This window comes from Drosophila takahashii, chromosome X (genome assembly GCF_030179915.1).
Source record: "Drosophila takahashii strain IR98-3 E-12201 chromosome X, DtakHiC1v2, whole genome shotgun sequence".
In the NCBI taxonomy this organism is placed as follows: domain Eukaryota; kingdom Metazoa; phylum Arthropoda; class Insecta; order Diptera; family Drosophilidae; genus Drosophila; species Drosophila takahashii.
Window position 1 is genome coordinate 24,245,960 of NC_091683.1, and position 19,291 is coordinate 24,265,250.

At 37.8% G+C, this 19,291-nt stretch overlaps 2 protein-coding genes across 4 annotated transcripts; both read right to left on the reverse strand.

The window, feature by feature from the left end:
- Nucleotides 1–265: 265 nt before the first annotated feature.
- On the reverse strand, nt 266–14,398 carry Tpst (tyrosylprotein sulfotransferase). Of its 3 annotated transcripts, none has more exons than XM_017155283.3 (7): nt 14,240–14,398; nt 11,828–11,958; nt 7,071–7,311; nt 6,307–6,486; nt 5,463–5,599; nt 5,203–5,401; nt 266–912 (listed from the first exon to the last, which is right to left on the reverse strand). In XM_017155283.3, exons 1-7 carry the CDS (start codon nt 14,396–14,398, stop codon nt 481–483), a joined length of 1,479 nt encoding a protein of 492 aa, XP_017010772.2. In that variant the 3' UTR covers nt 266–480. The 3 variants fall into 3 exon arrangements, with proteins under 3 accessions (XP_017010772.2, XP_017010773.1, XP_070074811.1); XM_017155284.3 differs by having other exon boundaries at nt 733–912; nt 5,241–5,401; XM_070218710.1 differs by lacking the exon at nt 266–912 and adding an exon at nt 4,233–4,300 and having other exon boundaries at nt 5,241–5,401.
- Nucleotides 14,399–14,976: 578 nt separating this feature from the next.
- LOC123002742 (uncharacterized) lies at nt 14,977–16,169 on the reverse strand. Its single transcript, XM_044393342.2, has 2 exons — nt 15,937–16,169; nt 14,977–15,116 (listed from the first exon to the last, which is right to left on the reverse strand). Exon 1 carries the CDS (start codon nt 16,167–16,169, stop codon nt 16,047–16,049), a length of 123 nt encoding a protein of 40 aa, XP_044249277.1. The 3' UTR covers nt 14,977–15,116; nt 15,937–16,046.
- Nucleotides 16,170–19,291: the final 3,122 nt, after the last annotated feature.

The following is a 19,291-nucleotide window of genomic DNA, read 5'->3' on the forward strand; positions in this document are numbered from 1 at the left end:
AGCTGGTAATTAAGGTAGTAGATATTGTAATGACCGCATGCATGGGCCGACGAATGAAAGTAATTCATTGCACAATAAATTTAATAATTCAACGCCCAGCCCGCATTAAGGTAAATCCATTTAAGAGATATTAAGGCATAAATTAAACGATTATGGGGGGAGCTATTATGGGTGGCTATTAAATTGGCATTTCTCCCTGCAACTTTAAGTCTTTTCGTCACGAAACGTTCTGTAGATGTTGAACTACTTTTGTTTTGTTTGTCTGTTTGTTTTTTTTTTTTTGGTAACTTTAAGAAGCATTAATACAAATACATAATATCGAGCATGTAAATGTCTCAGCTAATACAATTTAAAATTGGGTTTTCCGGCAGCAGCAGCAGCAACAGTTATCGTTATCCTTGTCGTTATCCTTCTTATCGGCAGCCAAGTCTCCCAGGTTCAATGCTTGCCACGCGGCAGTCTTATGGGTATGTGCGGATATCATGTATCCGCCATGGGGTCCTCGTTGTTCTGGTTGTTGTTGTTGCTGCTGGCTAATGGCAGCTGCTTTATCGTAATGACATCCTTTGGCTTTTGATGCAACAATTGTTGTTCTCGATCCGGTTCCGTTTCCCTTTCTTTTTCCCTTTCCGCCTCGATCTCCTCCTCATGTCGCTCGTGTTGCTCCTGTTGTTGCTGCTGCTGCTGCTGCTGTTGCAGATGTTGCTGCTGTACATGTTGCCGCTGTGCATGCTGTACATGCTGTCTGCTGTGTTGCTGTTCTGGTATCATTTTATTGATTGTGTACTGATTATTGTTGTTATCCTTATTGTTGCTATTGTTGATGACCGCTTTAAAGTCGTCATCCTCGCTGGACGACATCTGCAGCACTTCCTTCGCCTTACTCTCCCACAGCATTCGATTGGCCTTTAGCTGAAAGTAGACAAAGCCAAATGCGTATTCAAATTAAACATTAAACCACTCATAATGGGCGCACTTGTGCGTGTAAACAAAGCATATATGTGTGGCATAAACTGCGGCCATTTCCCATTTCCCATTTCCCTTGCAATTGCAGCTGTTGCTGATGGCTGATGGCCGCCTCATTACGGCCGATGTTGCTGCTGTGTTGCCGCTGATGTTGCTGCTGGTTGCAGTAGCATAGCCTAGCATGCCCCCTCTATACAGCATATGCAAACATCTGCCCCTTTTTGGCTGCAAAACATTAAAACATCGTTTGAGTGCCAGTCAAAGCGAAAACTTTGAGCACAACAGTTTGGTGTTCAACTTTGCGACGTCGCAGTTTGCAAATTAAAGCGAAAGAAAAATAGTTCTCTATTTCATTTATTTTTATGTATTATTTAAGGACCCCTCTGAATAATTTAATATTTAATGTATAGTTCCTAGAAACAGGTAAATTAATTAATAATGGGAATAATCTTATAAGTAATAGAGCCAAACAAATGAATGAAAATTGGGTATTCAAAATGTATGAAACAAAAAATCTGCCCTGAAATCAATATAAATATATAAATATATTACATCTCTTTGGAAAAAAACCATAGTAAATTCCTGTTTATGTTCTATTAGATAAGTCTGCTATTTTTCCACAATTATGTGATCCGAAAAACAATTATCAAAACGTTTATCCATTGTGAAAAGTAAACTTTTTGGGTTATAAAATGTAATTAGTTTCTTAGTTAGTTTTTCTTTGCAGATGTCTTAGCAACTAATTACTTTTAATGATTTTTCTGCGCTGCCTTCTAGTTTTTCTTGCCTTTTCCTCTGGACAAACAATTCAAATTCATTCCTCTCCTTGTTAAATATTTTAGATTTCCATTTGATTTCTGTTTATCTTTGGCTATGCAAACGCACCCGCAGAAAACGTAGTAATTTTCACAACATTTTCTTTCTTTGTGCGGTTGGTTTTCCCGTTTGACTCCTTAGTATTTTCTGTCTCGCCCTCCGCTTTTCCCATTTTCCCGTTTCCCTTTTTCGACCTCAGGGTATTAACGTTTCATTATTTGATTTTAATTTTCCCACTGCAACTGCCGTTCGCTTTTTAATTTTTGCATAAATATTAAATATGCAAATATGTTTAAAATATTTAATGTTTGCAGACACCTCTCTCGATATAAGCGGATGGTTCGGTTCGGTTCTAAAGGGAAGGGAATGGCATGCAAAGCCGTCAATTAATTAAAATATTTGCCATTAACATAAATTAAGGAATATAATGAAATTGGCGGACTTTCAATTGATATTAATTGCGTGGCACGTTGCGTGGCGAGGCGTCCCGGGGAATGGGAAATGGGATAACTGACCGGTGTGCCATCAGGCATCAGGGAAAAAAGGAGTCGGATTGGATTGGTGTGGGATCGGATGCCTGTCGAGCTGGCGGGGATTGCGAAAGTTGACTTAACTTTGTCCGGCTCCGGAACCCCGGCATTCCTTCGTCCTCCGTCCTGTCTGCCGGTGGCATGCATGTATAAATTGCCATTTATGCCATCATGCCCCGGCCACGCCCCCTTCGCAACTGCCGCCCACCGCCCCCTCGACAGGCAGCAGCGCGGAAACATTGCAATTGCAACTGTCAAACAGAAAGTGCCCCTGTGACAGGCCAATAAAAACGCACAAAAATCGGGGACATCGTCAAACGCAAACCACTGGCATAAAAAGCATAAAAAATTGCCCAACCAAGGTGTAGCAAATCGAGTGAAAATTGCCCGTTTTTTTTTACATCCCCACTTTAATTTACGAGACACTTTAAATTGTATATTTAAAAAAATTAAAAAAAAAAACAAACATGAGTATAAAGATGTCATCATTTAAATTGTGGCAGAAATAGGAAAGATAAGTAAAGGAAAATAAATAAATAAAATGTAATTAAAAAAAAAAGAAATCATAAATATTAATTTAATAGTACTTTTTAGCTACCAAGGGGAAAAATTAACTAACATTTCATAAATTAATAAAATAAAGTTGTAAAATATTATGTTATACAAATTGTAAAAAAAAATTCCGCTTGCTTAGGAATTTTTACTTCTTATTTAACTAATTTATTTGGTTGAGGAACACAAAGAAAATATATCTAAAAATCTATAAAAAAAAACAAAAAGACTGAATTTTTAATTTATTTAAACCTCAAGATCAGCTAAAAATGTGAGAGGTGTAAAAAGATCAGCGGCGTACCACTTAATTTTGTATTAAAATCCACAATTTATGAGATACTCCCAGAACAAACAAATATATGCAGGAGGATAAAAAAGTAGGATAAAATCGGCGCGGAGATAACTTAAGTTGAGTTAACTCAACGCCACTCGAGTCGAGTGGCGCGGAGTAACGAGGAGTGGACTAATTAATTAGCAGCTAATTTAACGCGTCGCTGCGCCGGACATAACTCAGCAGGATGCACTTGCAAACAGAGATAGCAGCTGCTGACGGCAGAAAAAAAGGGAAAAAATAGGAGAGGACACGGGGTGAAAGGTCAGTATAAATGGCCAAGGAAACCGAAATTTTCAATTAAACGTTAGTTGAAAATTCCGTTGGCCCAGTAATCACTGACTTAAAAGGAAGTAACTAGGAAGCGCCTCGAATCCTTTGACCACTTTATGAATACTAATTACATTCTACTGAAATAGCAAAAGGCAAGAGGTGAATATAAATTAAATTTTAACATTAAAGCCCTAATAAAACGTACTTTTAGAAAAAAACTAAAATAAATTTTAATTTAGATAAAAACCTTTATCATCAGACTCTATTTAAAGCTTAAAGGTAGCAGAAAAAAAATGTATAATTATTTTATCAAACCTATTACATAGAATAATGTTGTCGAAAACATAAATTTCCTTTGGGAACCTGATAAATAAATAATGAAATCAACTTTTTAAAACCCCTTGGTGGTAAAAAAAACAAGACAATAAATGTCAAATTTAATAAAAATGTGTGCAAAAACATTGATTGGTTAAATATTTCAGCGGAAAGTGCTAAATAAATAATGAAATTAAATATTTTCCGATAGCTCGCACCTTTGAGGTATGAAAAAGTGCACTACTTTTTCGCCTGGCCCTCGATAGACTACTATATTTCGATTAAATTCATATTTACCCATATATTTCCGGAGATTCGAATAAAAAATAAGAATAATAAACCCAACAAGGCACTACAAATAGTTTTTTCGCCCTTTGGCGCACAATGTGCATGCCATCGCCCATAGATGGCGCCACCAAGCGACCATCAAATCCCCATCATCATCGTGATCAATGATATTCCTTTCAGTTCCATGGCTTTGTAACCCCAACCAACATGCATATATGAATCAAAGTAGCTGAAAAAAGAATAATACAAAACAAAACGGAAAAAAAGGGCAAAAAGAAAAATCGCTAGGTGCAACCAACAAACGAGAAGGCAAAGTGCAAAACACAAAACAAACAAGCAAAACACAAATCGCACATACAGAACGAAATCGAGTAGAAGGATGAAAAAAAAAGTTGCACAATGTGTGATGTAAGTGGGGCGGAATTTGTGCTGTAAGGGGAGGGGGTGGTGATATACTGTATACGGGATATATGGGGGGGGGAATATGCAGGGAAGTGCAAAATATGCCAATGACACAGGCAACGGGAATGGGAAAGGCAGAGCCGAAGGAAAAGGTGAAAGATAACAAGAGCCTGGGAAAATGACAAGCAACAAAAACAAAGGACACAAAAAGGGGTTTCTAGTGGGTGGTGGTGTAGGTGGTGGTGTAATAGGGATGAAGTGAAATTGCCTGTGCTTGACAGTGATGCCTTTGGAAGTGTGTGTCCCTTAAGAGCCCTAAATTGAAAATGTAATCATTTTAGTTGGAAACACTTGGCAAACTGTAATCTTAATACATCCTGAAGTTCATATAAGTTCATATTGAAAGACGCCTAAATTAATTCTAAATATTAGAAATATATTAAATTCTGGTTATAAGTAATATGCGGAAAGTTCTACTGTGTTTTTTATTTATGAATGAATTAATTTAGATAAACAAACAAAATAATAACACATTTACATGCAATATACTAATGATAAGTTCAAAATAAAATTATAAACTCTTTTAAAACTGAATTTAGGCATCACTGATGTGCTGGGAAAGGGGTTTTTGGGATGTGCGATGAAGTGGTAACGTGAAAAGTAGCTGATTCGGAGTGTTTCGAGTTTCGAGTTTGTTTTGCATTCAGGAACCGGCGGGTTGCACCTTACCTTCGACGTGTTGTCCTGCACCCATGCATCTGGCTTACCATAGTCCGGCGGATTCGCGTACGGATCGTAGCCGAGCACGGACAGCATGGGCGCTATGTCGGCCATATCGCGCACCACGTCGCCGGGTATCTGGCCGACCCACTTGGACATCGCCTCCAGATTAACGGGCTTGATCACCTGGTCCGACGAGCGCTCCACCCTGCGAATGGATTTAATTTAAGTTATGCGTATTCCTCTCTGGGCTAAGGACTGCGACTCACTTGGAGAGGGGCACACCGTTGGGCTTGTTGATGAACTCCTCGTGGTGCAGCACCGCATCGTTCCATGGCACGTCCAGGAATTTCAGTATCTTTCGCATCCACTCTTCGGGATGCAGGACCAGCTGTTCGTAGTAGACCTGTGTGGAGATGGTAAATAAATTTGATTAATAGGTCTCTTTTGGAAACAACAAATAGAAGTATTTTAAAATAAATAATAATGATTTTAATAATAATAGTAATGGGACTACGAATAAATAAAATTATTTTAACATCATTGTTATTTATTTTAAAAATATATTAAGGACGTTATTAATTTTAAATGGAATTTTGAAAAAGTAGACAAAAACTTTTTTGGTGCAAAATGGTACACGACTCTCACAGCTTAAATCTGGCTAGAGCCTGGCCTATAATGTTTTCCCCAAAAGTTTTGTCACTAAAAAGGACTACAAAAAAAAAAAAAAAAAAATTTTTAGTGGAAAAGTTTTGAGAAAATTGAGTGTCTCAACTTACAGACTGTCTCAACCTACAGACCTCTCCCCTATTATTAAACTATTTTGTAAAAGTTTAAATTGCTAACGTTAAAGTGTTTTTAATAATTTCATATACAATTTTCTGGTGACAGTTGTGAGGTGGAACTTTTTTGATCAGCCGTCAATGGAATTTAAAAGTCAGTTCGTTTAATTTCCTGTGCCACACTGCAGCACCCCGACCAAGTTAATCATCATTGATTGGTAAGGGTGGCGAGATGGGTGGCCAGGTGGCCAGGTGCCCAGTTGCCCAGTTGCCCAGTTGCCCAGTTGCCCAGTTGCCCAGTTGCCCAGTTGCCCAGTTGCCCGGGACTCACCATCATGCAGCGGTCCTTGCCGATGTCCCGGCACTGCTCGTGCATCACCTCGATGGCGTGGTTCCACTTCTGCATGCACTGCCGGTAGCTGCTCAAATCGAAGCCGGTGATTGTCACCTTGCGCGATATAATCGAATGAACTGTCGCCCGTCCGTCGCGCACCATGAATAGGAATTTAGCCTGTAACAACCAGAAAACAGGTGAGGTGCACGAGAAAAAATATTAATAACATTTTTTATATGTATATATATATTTTTTTAATTTTTAATAATGTTCATTAAAAGTTTTTGGGCAATTAAGCATGTGTATAAGCAGATTTCTGTACTTTGTATAAAAATTAAATAATAAAATAACGAGTCATTTTTTAAACCAACATTTTAAAAATGTTAAGATACTTTACATTTAAAGTAAAACATTAAATAACGCTGTTAGCAAAGTACCCATTATTAAATATATCATGTTAAAGCAAAGCCTATTTTAAATCCCTGTGATAAGAAATTGGTTGTCAAGACACCTTTGAGGTGTTTAATAAAATACTTTTTGCTTTTCTATGGCTTTTCTTTTAGATCAAAAGCCACCCTTTGAAACTGATTTCTGTGACAACCGAGTAGATGGTTTTTATACAAGATATGGTAAATGAAAATGGCATTGCATAACCGATATTGTTATGTTTTTTATGCTCTCAGTGTGTCGGTTAGATGGTTGGATGGCAGGATGTAAGGGATGCAAAGGAATGGGGAAATTGTATCGCTGCGGGTGCTTACGTTCGGAAATAGCTCGATGACATAGGAGCCCATTTTCAGCGTCAGCGGATCCTTGTTGCATAAGCGCGGCGCCGGCTCGCCGTGCTTGGCGATGATTTCCAGACAGAACTGCGCGATGGCACTGTTCATGACCTCTTTGGTGATGCCGGCCTCCTGCAGGCGGAGCGACTCCTTCTCGGACTTCAGCCAGTGCGAGCGCAATTGCAGGATGCGTGGAATGACGCGGGTTTCCTGCCCGCAGCTGCAAGGATCCCAAAAAATACGGATGAGAATACACAAAGCGGTGGGTTAGTACTGGCTGCGGGGCAGCTTCTGTTCACGTGGATAGGGTGCATCCAACGCGGTTAGAAATTTTATGTCCTCCGTGCTTTTGAATCGCGGTTTTCGGTAACGGAAAGTATGACAAACTTTTTAGAAACCAATGTGTTTGAAATTATGTAATTTCCACTTTTTAATAGCATGAGAATTTGTTTCTTAAAATATTTAAAAATAATCTAATTATATTGTAATAATATAATAACAAAGTAAATTATTTAAAAACGTGGATGTTTTTAATCGGATTTATTTTTCTAATTGTAAATAAATTTATACCATTATTATTTATATAAAAAAAATACGGAATTTATTTATATTTTTATTTATTTATTTTAAGATACTATAAATCTCTGATCTATCTATCCAAATAAAAAAATGAAGACTAAATTTTGTATTAGTGGATAAACCATTTAGAATATTCTTTCTTAAAATCTTTAAATATCATATAGCTACATTATAAAGAAAGTAAATTATTAATAACGTGGATGTTTTTGATCTGATGATATTTTTATAATCGCAAATTAATTTGTTTAATCATTTAAAAAAATACCGAATTTATTTCGAGACTTGGAATAGTACAATAAAATGTTTTATGTATTTAAGAAATTAGAAATGTCTTAACTATCTATCCAGAGATGTAGAAAACTAAGACAAAACAATAGCTCCTTTAATGAAAGTTTATAAGTTTAGCATTCTAGTTAATAGAGTGGCACCCCAATATGCCATTTTGGCATTGCCGGGCAACATGTGATGTGCGCTCCACCTCCTACTCCTCCCACTCCTCCCACTCCTCCTCTTAATGCAATCGACAAAACGAAATGGTATACCATCCGCTGTTAGCTCTTTGGTTTCCCCTCCAGTGGGATTGGAGCCCCGTCGCGATTCCATGTCTGCTGCATAACTCCCCATTTTGTTCTGCCCCCTCCGATTTCCCTTTTGGCTGCAGGACTGCAGAAACCACTGAACTATGAAGGGCTTCAAACGATTCGTTTGGCGTTTGCCGTTTGCCGTTCTAGAATTTTCCACCGGCAGCGCACCGTAATCAAGTTCAGAGCACACACAAAAAATTACTGCCTGATTGCGTAAATTATCATAAATATCCCACACTGCAGTGCAAGGCAAACGGCAATTGAAAAAAATTGAAAAAAGGAACTCGAACTCGAACTCGAACCCGAACCCATGACCCGGAGGAAAGTAATCAATGTCGATCAAAGCCTTGTATATTCAACTATTTTTCTTTTTTTTTTTGTTGAGCCAATTGAAAAGGGCTTTGGGTCAGTAATCAAAGTTGATTTAAGTTTTTTTGTTCCTTCAGCAAAAGTACTTTGAAACAAAACCAAGAGCAACTGCTGTAAAAGGAATTGAATTACGACTGATGTGAGCAGTATTAAACTAATTGCTTAATGTTCTTACATTTTATTGAATGTTGAAGTCATTAAGTAATTAACAGATTTTACTAGTTTTTTGTGACTGGTAATAAAAAATACACATTTATTACACAAAAAAAATAAATCGAAAATAATTACAATGTTTATTAACGAAATATTTCGTGTTATGATCAGAACTAACTAAATTAGTCTTGGTACAAAACCATTAAATGTCAAAATATTTGGGTATATTTGACATAATTAAAAGAGAAATAATTATTAAATTACAATGTTTATTAACGAAATATTTCGTGTTATGATCAGAACTAACTAAATTAGTCTTGGTACAAAACCATTAAATGTCAAAATATTTGGGCATATTTGACATAATTAAAAGAGAAATAATTATTAAATTAGAACACTGTATTACCAACAATTAGGCCAAATCCATTTGTACAGTCTATTAAAAGCTATATTTTTTCATATTTAATCTACAATAACATTAATTGAACACTGCCCTACTAATTAACTTTACAAAAATATTGAACTCATTGGAACAGTCAACATGAGCCATATGTTTTCTTGTCAACTAATCGTAACTACACTGTAAATGTTTTTAAGTTGTAACTCAATTCTTATCATCTCTTATTATCTATTTGTTAATTAGTTTTGTTATCAGCTACAGTTAATGGTAACCTTCGTGTTTGCAAGGAACTAGTAAAAATTAGTTTAAATTTGTATATTTCTTAGATCAGAAAGTATTATCTCTTTAGAAGACATTCCTTGCAAACACATGTTCAGTGAGTTATAAAAAAAGAAATACTTTTCCCAAAGAGATTTCTTTAAGCCCGCAGTTTAATGGCCCAACAACACGGAGTCACCTATTTTGCACCATCTAAATCGGGGTCACAACTTTATCTGGCCCCAACCAATTACATTTGTTCGCACCTCGCACCATGAGAGCCCTCCACCTCGGTGGGGATTCCCCTCTATCCGTATCCGTATCCCTATCCCTATGCCGCCATGCAAATCCCACAAAATTGTTTCGGGGCTTACCCAGACTCAATTAGTTGATGCCAAGTCCAAATGCTAAATGCTACAAATACTAAACCAGATTTAATCTGGAAACCAGGAGGAGGGAGGAGGGGGAAGTGAGGAACGAGGGTGACCTACTCCACATACGCTTAGGAAAGTTTTACACTTTGCACCGCCCACGTTTTCGTTTTCGGGGTCCTGCAAAGGCGAACAAAGGACGAGGACCTATTCTGTAACTAAAATCCGTGAGATCCTTGAGGGAAAGGGAAGTCGGTTTTTAAATAGCGGAAATTGCGCTGTGCAGCCATCAGAAAAAGCGACCCTGCCTGGCTGGCTGGCTGATGTCAGGATCCTGGCTCCAGGATACAGGACGCAGGATAGGCCACGGATGCGATGGGACAGGATGGAGCGAAATGGTCTGGAAATGGGACCGGCAGAAAGGCAAATTGTTAATAAAATAAGGGGCTTACAAAAAAGATTGAAGCCTTTTTTCGGTCTTCGTCCTCAGCCATTTCTCATTTTCAGATTGCGCAAATTTCGTGGCTAATTACTCATGCGTAAGGGAAACTTAAGAAATTATAATATATCGCAGCTGCCAGAAGGTAAAAGGCAGGAAGATAAAACCAGAACCAAAAACAGAAACAGAAACCGAAACCGAAACAGAAACAGATACGCAAATGGAGGCGGCGCAGGACCAACCGTAAAAAAATATTAAAATTGCCAAAGGGCGAAACGGAATATATCGAATTGGGTTGCTGGTTGTAGGTTGGTCCTGGGAGGTGGCAGATTGGTAGATTGAAATTGGGGAGTTGGACACAGAACACACAGCACCACCCAAAAAATGTATATATTAAAATTTACAACATTTTCCCCATAGAGCGGACTGGAAATACACTTTATGGCAGGGCAAAAAGCAGCAGAAAAGGTCCCCCGAAAAACGGAAGAGGAAATTATTTGGAATTGGAATGTTTTTTTAAGGCATCGGCAAATGTTTGATTATACTTAAAGGAAGTGCGAAATTTGGTTAGCAGATTTCTCTGGTTAAGGGATTTTAAAAACAAAAAAACAAAAAACTGGAAATACTTTTAGCGTATAAAGGTTGAAAATAAATAAATAAATATAAAAAACCGGAACATAAGAATAAACATTAAAATATTTTTTGCGATGGTTGGCTAGCTTTAATAAACTTAACTAAAATAAGTTTAGGTTTATTTACACAATAAAAACAAAAGAAGATCCGCTGAAAAGCAATCGAATAAATTGTTTGTGATATGCGATATGAGTAAAATTTTTCAACAACTCACATACAAAAAAAAAAAAAAAACAGTTCTTCTCGACTAACTTTTTCTTGCATTGTCAGAAAAAATGAGAAAATTCTTCCAAGAAAATTGCAGTCACTCTGTTTGACATTTGAAACTTAAAATTGGATAAAAAAAAGTGCGAAATGATTAAATATATTATGCTGTAAATGTGCTAATAAAAAGGATATGCGATATGCGCCAGAGTGCTCAACAGCTCGAAGGAAGGAAGAAAGAGGACCTCTGGCAGGCAAAGTGACAAAAGGGAAACTTTAAATTGGATTTCCTTCGGTGAAAATTAAATGTTAATTGAATTGACAGCAATGATTTCGAGAGCATTTCAATAAAACGACGGCATGAAGGCAATTCAAGGATTCGTGATATGGTTGAATTACTTAATTTAAGATTAATAGATAGAATAATACACATTTAGTTATTATAAATACATAAAATGTTATGTATTTATACTTGGACATATAGCTGCACAACCCTTCCTGTGCTCAATGTCAAACCAATAAATCGGCTGTGATATCCGATATGTGCAAGACATCTCCTCGACTCCTCCCGGAAGAGAGGAGGAGTAAGAGGAAGTGGAGCTGTAGCATTCCCCCGCAGAACGCGCATTGTGGCAAACAATCAAATCGAACAGTTGCCGGTGGAACGGTGAAAGGGTATTATCCGGTTACGGGGGAACCCAGGATTCAGAATCGGGACAACCAAGGGGCTTCCGGGCAGGACTTACCGCACATCGGGATGGGCATCCAGCATGGCGCGCATCAAAGTCGTCCCAGATCTGGGCACGCCGCCTATGAATATTAATGGCATCTCACGGTTGTATGAATAAACGCGTTGATTGTCATCTGTGAGGTATTTCTGAACGTGTCCGTATTCCGTAACCGTAACCGTGTCCGTATCCGTGTCCGTATTTCGTGTCCGGGGTTTCGCATCCGTATCCGCGACGGCAATGTGGGTGGAGACAAAAAAATAAAATTAGAGAAAAGTTGCAGGCGCAAAATAAATGACATGGCTCGTGGTGATGGCCATGATGATGATGATTATTATTATTATTATTATTATAATGATGGTGGTGAGTGGGAGAGCTGGGAATCGTGAACCGAGGGATTGTGGGTGATGGCTTGATGGTTGAGTAAGCGCAGGTGTTAACGCCGTCGTGGGCATTAGCGTCAGAAGAAATAAAAAGTGGTGGCGACAGGTGATGGGCATTACTAAAAATAGATTCTAGCTTTCCATATGGAGGGAGCTCCCCACCGAAAGGTTCTGCAGCCTTATCTTTCTCTAGCCTAAATCCAGTGATAAATTGAAACCTTATCAAAGGCAAACAGCGTGTAGAAAACTCCACTACCCAGCTAATGGAAAATCGATCGGTTTCCGTAACTCATAAGCATTCAATTAGGAGAGTGATAGTGTGGCATGGCTTTACTTTTTATCTAATCGAAATGTTTGATTTGATAAATAAAAAACAACTGGGATTTATTATAAGAAATGATAAGGAAGTTAGTTTAAATTATTTGATTAAATTCACATTTCATATTTGCTTCTCTAGAAATAAATTATTCATCACTTTTGCTGCTCATATGCATGCCTAATTGAAGACCATGAAATTGAAATCCATTGTTCGAGGCGCTTTGTTCTAGGAATTAACTATTTGGTTGAGCGATAACCAATTTAATCAATGGATTAATTTGGTTTCGGCTGCCGCTGCTGCATGCCAACCAATTGGCCTGGGTTAATTAAACCACGATTTGATTTGGCCCGATGGCAATTTAAGCCAGGGCTTCGCATTTTCCATATTTAGCCACAAAAATCTCCCACTTTTACCTCCTTCCCTAATTACCCATATACACAGGATCATTTGCATTTGCATTAATTTATATTTATATTTATATTTGCTTTGGCACAACATTGTCGTTGTGCCCATTAAATAAGATGATATGCTGCTGTGTTCGATTTAATGCAATGCAATATAAATCCATTGGTCCTATCCTAATAATTATGCATTTGGAAGCTGCATGATAGCATGATAGCCGAATTAAGTCATGGCTCCACATTTCGTATAATTGGGACCGCAAAATTCCCGGAATTAAAGCCCCTTTCATGGCTAAAACCAAGGATGTGTTAATGCTCTGTGGAAATGATTTGGCCATCTCGTATCTCGGCACACACATCTCGGACGCATTGTCTTTCTTGTGTGGAGTCATCTCCTGCCCCCCTAAGCTGCTTATGACCTCCGCCTTCGATATTCCCAATGCTAATCAATGGATTCCCCCCAAGCCCCCATTCCCATTTCAACTCCAACGAGACCATTTTGGTCTCGACTAATGTTTACAAAATAGTGTTCGGTCATCCGATAACCAGTTAAATTCCCTCAATGACTTTTGCTTTGGTTTTGCGTGTGCGGTCGGTGTTTTCCGGGGGGCGGCAGGATTTTCATCTGTGCTCAGCCAACATGAAATTAGTTATCCAGCTTCGGATTCGGTTCTACTCCCATGATTTTTTTCCTTTGATTTATCATTGCAAATGTTTTTGTTTGGCTTGGTCAGCACGAGCGGAGTGGTGACCACAGTGCGTCACAAAAATATAGCCTTTGAATATCTAAACAAAGCTTTGAATTTCTATCAAACTTAAGAGATATTCAAAATATAGTTATATCAATAATAGAGCTATAAAATTAATGATATTTATTATATATTTCTACAAGTATTCCCACAATTTCTTTAACAAAATCTAAAAAAGACATCTTCCTTCTGCAAATTTCAAGGATAAACTCCGTTTCGCGGCACAAATTTAAATAAACCATTAGGCTGCGATTGAAAGTCTTCAATATCTAACTGATTTCGGAATCAAAAATAGATTATCGAATGAGGCAAGCCTAGAATCTGTCAGGACCTGATTGCTGGCACGCTTTTGCAGCCCCTTTTACCACTTGATTAAATTTAAATATTTTTACACATCCGCAATCCCTACATTTTTGCGACGCACCTTGGGCAAAGGATGTAGATGTTCCGGGGTGTGACTATGTGTGCTTTTTCCTTTGCCTTTTTTCCCCAGAATGGGTATGAGGATGGATGTGAAGGATGTGAGGATGTGAATGGGTGTGAGGCAAACAGATTGTGTTCGATTTGGGGGTACATACCTCAACGCGAACCATTTGGGAGGCCAGCTCGTTGGAGGCGTCCACCTTGAAGAGGCATGTGGGCCGCAGCTCGGTGAATTTGAATAGGAACATGGTGATGACGATGATGCCGAAGAGCACCCACAGGGTGACCTTCTTATTTCGATATGGCAGTCGCATTCTGGCGGTGTAGGCTAAGGTGTCGCAGCTAACTGGCCTTTGATTCGGCGATGTGGTCTAGTCGGTGCTGGTTGGTGGTTGGTTTTTCCTTCTTGATTCTTCTTCCCGGAGGCGCCCACTCGTTTTTCCCAGCTCCTATTGATTGCTCCTCCTCCGCTCTACGTTTGCCCAAAGCTTAAATATGTAAATTGGTTTTCTTGAGGTCCTCAAAGCGAGAGTTGTTTTGCTTTGGCTTTTGCTCCTGCCGTTGCCGTGTTGCCGGGCTCCTCTTGTTGGCGAGGAATACGGGGATTCGGGATGTGGTGGGTGACTGACTGGCTGGTTGGCTGGTTGGCTGGTTGGCTGGTGTCCCTATAGTGGATACTGATGCAGCTGCGGCGGCGGCTGAGGCTGCTTGGCGGTGCCACCACAATAACTCCGTCCACGGTGGTCGTGGTGGTCCTGTTCCGGTCTGTGTTTCTGTTTCTGTTGCTGTTGCTGGTCCTGCTGCTGCTCCTGCTTATGACGTTGATTGCTTTGCATCGCCTCGCCTTTTGTTTACTCCTTTCTGGCCAGCCAGCAGCAGCAACAACTCGGCTCGCACAACACGATTCTGGCAATCCTGGCAGTCCTGGCAGCTGCTGGGACCCCTGTTTATCACTCTCTCCTCTGCCGCTTTCTAGTCCTTTAGCTTTCCATTTATTGCATTTTTACAAAATATATACACATTGATATCACGCTGCAAAGGGAAAAGCAAAGACTACGTTAAGCATATTTAAATAGTTTGCCACGAATTATTGTTTGCCGCCAAGATATTCGACGATGCTCTTCTGCCTGCGCAAAAATATCGCTATGGCCAACAGTTCGCAGCACAAGAGAAACCAAAGAAATTTATTACTTGAGCTATGGCTTAAATCTTTTTAAATTATAGGAGCGAACAGTGAAAATGACAATGGCAATGAATCTTTAAAAATAATAAAATCTTGTTTCTGTTAAAATTTCCTAAATGTTTATTTAAAAAAAAGGACTTAAGATAAGGTCCGTTTTCTCGTCCGCCTGTCCGCCTTAAAGAAAGATTTAAGGTTTTATTCTACTTTAAATTTAACAAAGGAACGAAAAAAAAATATAATTTTAATCTTTGCTTTAACCTGAGGTTAACTTTTATGTTAACCATTTCTCACATGCTCCTGCTTTCCTGCTTTTAATGAAATCCTGTGGTGCTTATATTGCTAACTCTACTTTAAATTTAACAAAGGAACGAGAAAACGGTTGATTTTAATCTATGTTTTAACCTAAGGTTAACTTTTGGGTTAAAATTTTCTCATTTTCCTCTATATTATTTTTCTGCAATGGTAACTAGGTTTTCCTGTGGTGCTTATATCACTAACTCCAAGCGAAGGGTAGTCACCACTTCTGTTTTCGTGTCTCTTTTGATTTTTTGTTTTTTTTTTTTGCTGGTAACTTGCAACTTTGAATGTTTGGCACTCCACTATCCACTATCGACACTCGACTTTCGACACTCGACCGCTTCTGACTGGCAACCTCAAGTGACTACGCACCTCTTCGGCTTTGGCTGTTCGACTTTTCCTCGACGGATTTCTCGTCTCCCTCCTGATGACGGCTGCAACTTCAGTTCAGTTCAGTTTCAGCTTCAGCTTCAGATGTTTGCTCAGTTGTTGACGAAGAGCTGCCAGCCCAGTGACTTAATGAGCCGAAATGCCAAATAGACTGGAACCAACGTCAGCGATATATACACGTAATAGCTCCAATCGCCGGTTATTTCCTCCGTCATACCTGCAGATGAAACGCCAAACATGGAAATATTATTAATCACCTCGCATCACAAACAAAAAACCAAAAAAAAAAACGAAAAGAATTAGGGAAAAGGAGAACAAAAAAAACCGGAGTAAACACAGGGGAAAGAAAAGTGCAAACACAATTTCCCTGGCAGGGCGATGGAACACATGATATATTTGATTAGAAATCATACACGATACATTTGTTCTTTTCCTTTTCAATATGACGTATGAACGTGACTCCCAAGGGGGTCAAGGGGACACATAAGGAGGGGGTGGAGGGAGGGAGCGGGGTAAGCAGCTTACATAAAAGACATTTCCCAGCTGTTTTCCCAGAGTCTCTAAGTGCCTCGCAGTACAGTAAAATTCAATGGATATTTATTATTATTTATCCAAGGATACACTAATATTAACATTTGGATACCAGCATTTATCTTTGAAATTATTGTGATGGAATAAATGACATAGGAGTTCCTGTTATTACTTTTTATTATATTATTATTATGTAATAATTATTATCTGGCATTTTAAAAATTGTGCAGATATTAGATATTATAATTATATTATATTAGATATTCAGGAAAAAATAATTATATAGTATAATATTATTTTTGATACTTTGTATTTCTTTTTAGCTATACAAAATATTTGGAAAATCTATCTCAAAGGAAACTTGCTCCCGAATTTCGTTGCATTAAATTCCTACACTCAAAATAAAATTAACCCTAAAGTCAAGGAAATCGCCCTACTTTTGTCTTCAAGACAAGCTCGCCCTAAATTTTAGGGTCACATTTTTCTATATTTTTGATTTTTTTTGACGTCATATTTCTAAATTTTAGGGTAATTTTACTAAATTTAAGGGCAAAAATTTCTAAAAAGTAGGAAATTTTCCTAAAAAATAGAAATTAAAAACAAAACAAAAAAACATGTTCAATCATGATTTTTTTTTGTATATACGTTTATATTATGTACTCCTCCCTATATACATATGCAGGCGTTGTGTGGTCTTGTATATTGTGAATGTTAAAGGTTATGTATTTATTATTATGTATTTGCGCTTGGATTTCTTATCTAACCAAAGCCAAATGTGGTTGTAAATGTGGACTACGGGACTGCGGAAGATTGGGAATGTAGAAATTATGATTAGTTAATATTTTATGTTCATGAAAAAAACTTACAATTTTTTACTTGTCCGTCGTGAAAATCGAACCCGGGTCTCCCGCGCGAGGAGCGAATGGCCTACATACTGGGCCATTGTAGCACTTAAACTTGCTGTGGCAAACCGAGCAATGTATGTAAAGGGTGAAGCGGACAACACATTTGAATACTAATTGCATAATTTTGACCATTCGCGTTTTACTTATTTACATACGTATATACATATGTATATATTTATGCTAACGCAATTTATATAATGTGTAGTATATAGTAAATAACTGAATATAAACCTAATTATTTTTAGTTTACTGCTTGCCATCAATAAAAAAAGGAATAAAAAAAAGTAAAAAAACAAATAAAAATAAAATAAAATAAATTTAAAAAAATAAAATAACATTAAAAAAAAAAGTTAAAAAATTTTGCTCTGGGACTCGAACCCGCGTCGATTCGATTGCTAACCAAGTGCTTTAACGGTCTGCGCCACGAGTACAGCTGGCCGGCAGCTGACAAGTTCTGGCATTGAACATTTTGGTGTGCCAGAGCATGTGAAAACAACTATTCCTATTTTTTAGAAAAACTTTCTACTTTTTAGGAAATGTTTCTATTATTTAGGGTTAGCTTAATTTTAGGGTTAGGGCACTCATTTTTAGAAAAGGTGTTGCCAATATATTTTATTATTTTCGTTTGCCTTTCTATTTTTCAGAAAATAATTTCTAATTTTAAGGGCATTTTTTCTAGATTTTAGGGTGATTTTAGTTCATGGTAACCATTTTCTACATTTAAGAAAAACTTCCTGGATTTAAGGAAAACTTTCTTGACTTAAGAAAAATTTCCTTAGATTTAGAAATAACTTTCTTGTATTTAGAAAAAAGATAATGGCGATTTTCTAAAATTTAGGGTTAAATTTATTTTGAGTGTATTAAAAAACTCCCTAGCTAATGACAAGGTTATCAATTCCTGTCCATGGAAGTTTGACTGTAATTGCCCACATTCTCGTTGGTGGAAATCCCTCAAACTATTTGCCCCTTAGTAGCTGGAGTGCATATGAGTTTCTGGCGACATTCGTCACTGGATTTTCCCTTCGTTCTGGGGTAAAAGGGGTTGGCAGGGGCGGTTGAAGTTAAAGGATGAGGGATAGTGAGTGGCCGGAGCACACTTGACAACTGCCAACTGCCAAGTCCCCGGCAAGTCTCCCAAGTGCGGCCGACGTGTCAGATGCTCGAGTACTTATAATTCCTTTAAATTCTCAACTTTCCCAGCTCCGACATATGTACGTATGATATGTATGATATGTATGAGCGGAAGTGAGGTGGCGCAGGCCAGGATGATAGACACAGAAAGCCGTAGCGATACCAACTGGAAAGTAAAGTGCCTCAAAGCGAAAAATGTGCTACGAAAGAGTTGTAGTCGCAGTCGTAGTCGTGTGTTGGGTGAACTTAAAGAGCTTAAAGACCAGCCATTGGAAACTTCATTTATTTTTCGGTAAATGTTGGCAAACATAGTATGTATGTTGTTACTAATAGGCTGTCAGCCCAAAACAAATGTAAACATCACGAGTTTACTCATATGCAAGTCGTAAAATATTAATGAAGTGTATAATAAATCAAGCACACAAAGGTAATGAAATATTAATATATTTATTTATTTAGCTTTAAGGCTTAAAATGTTTAAAGAAAAATGCATAACAATATTATAAATATTTATGTGCCAATTTTATAGTTTTAATTTTTGAGAATAGTTTTTGAACATAAAATTTTTAAAAATATTTAAATAACTTTGCCTTCAGCTAAGATTTTGAGAACGACAAAATTCATAAATAATTATTTTCAAGTGACCAAAATTGGTATACACCTTCCGATTACGATTCCAATTCCAATCCTCATTAATTCCCTTTCATTTGGCACAAACAAAATTTAAAAGTAAACTTTTACCATTCCGCAAAACTTTAATTAATTTAAAA

Coding starts and splice junctions, on each gene's coding strand:
- Tpst (XM_017155283.3), bottom strand. CDS start 14,398: ATGCGACTGCCATATCGAAATAAGAAGGTCACCCTGTGGGTGCTCTTC. Junction 7,312..11,827: donor GATGCCCATCCCGATGTGCG/GTAAGTCCTGCC, acceptor GGATCCTTGCAG/CTGCGGGCAGGAAACCCGCG. Junction 6,487..7,070: donor TCATCGAGCTATTTCCGAAC/GTAAGCACCCGC, acceptor TGGTTGTTACAG/GCTAAATTCCTATTCATGGT.
- LOC123002742 (XM_044393342.2), bottom strand. CDS start 16,169: ATGACGGAGGAAATAACCGGCGATTGGAGCTATTACGTGTATATATCG.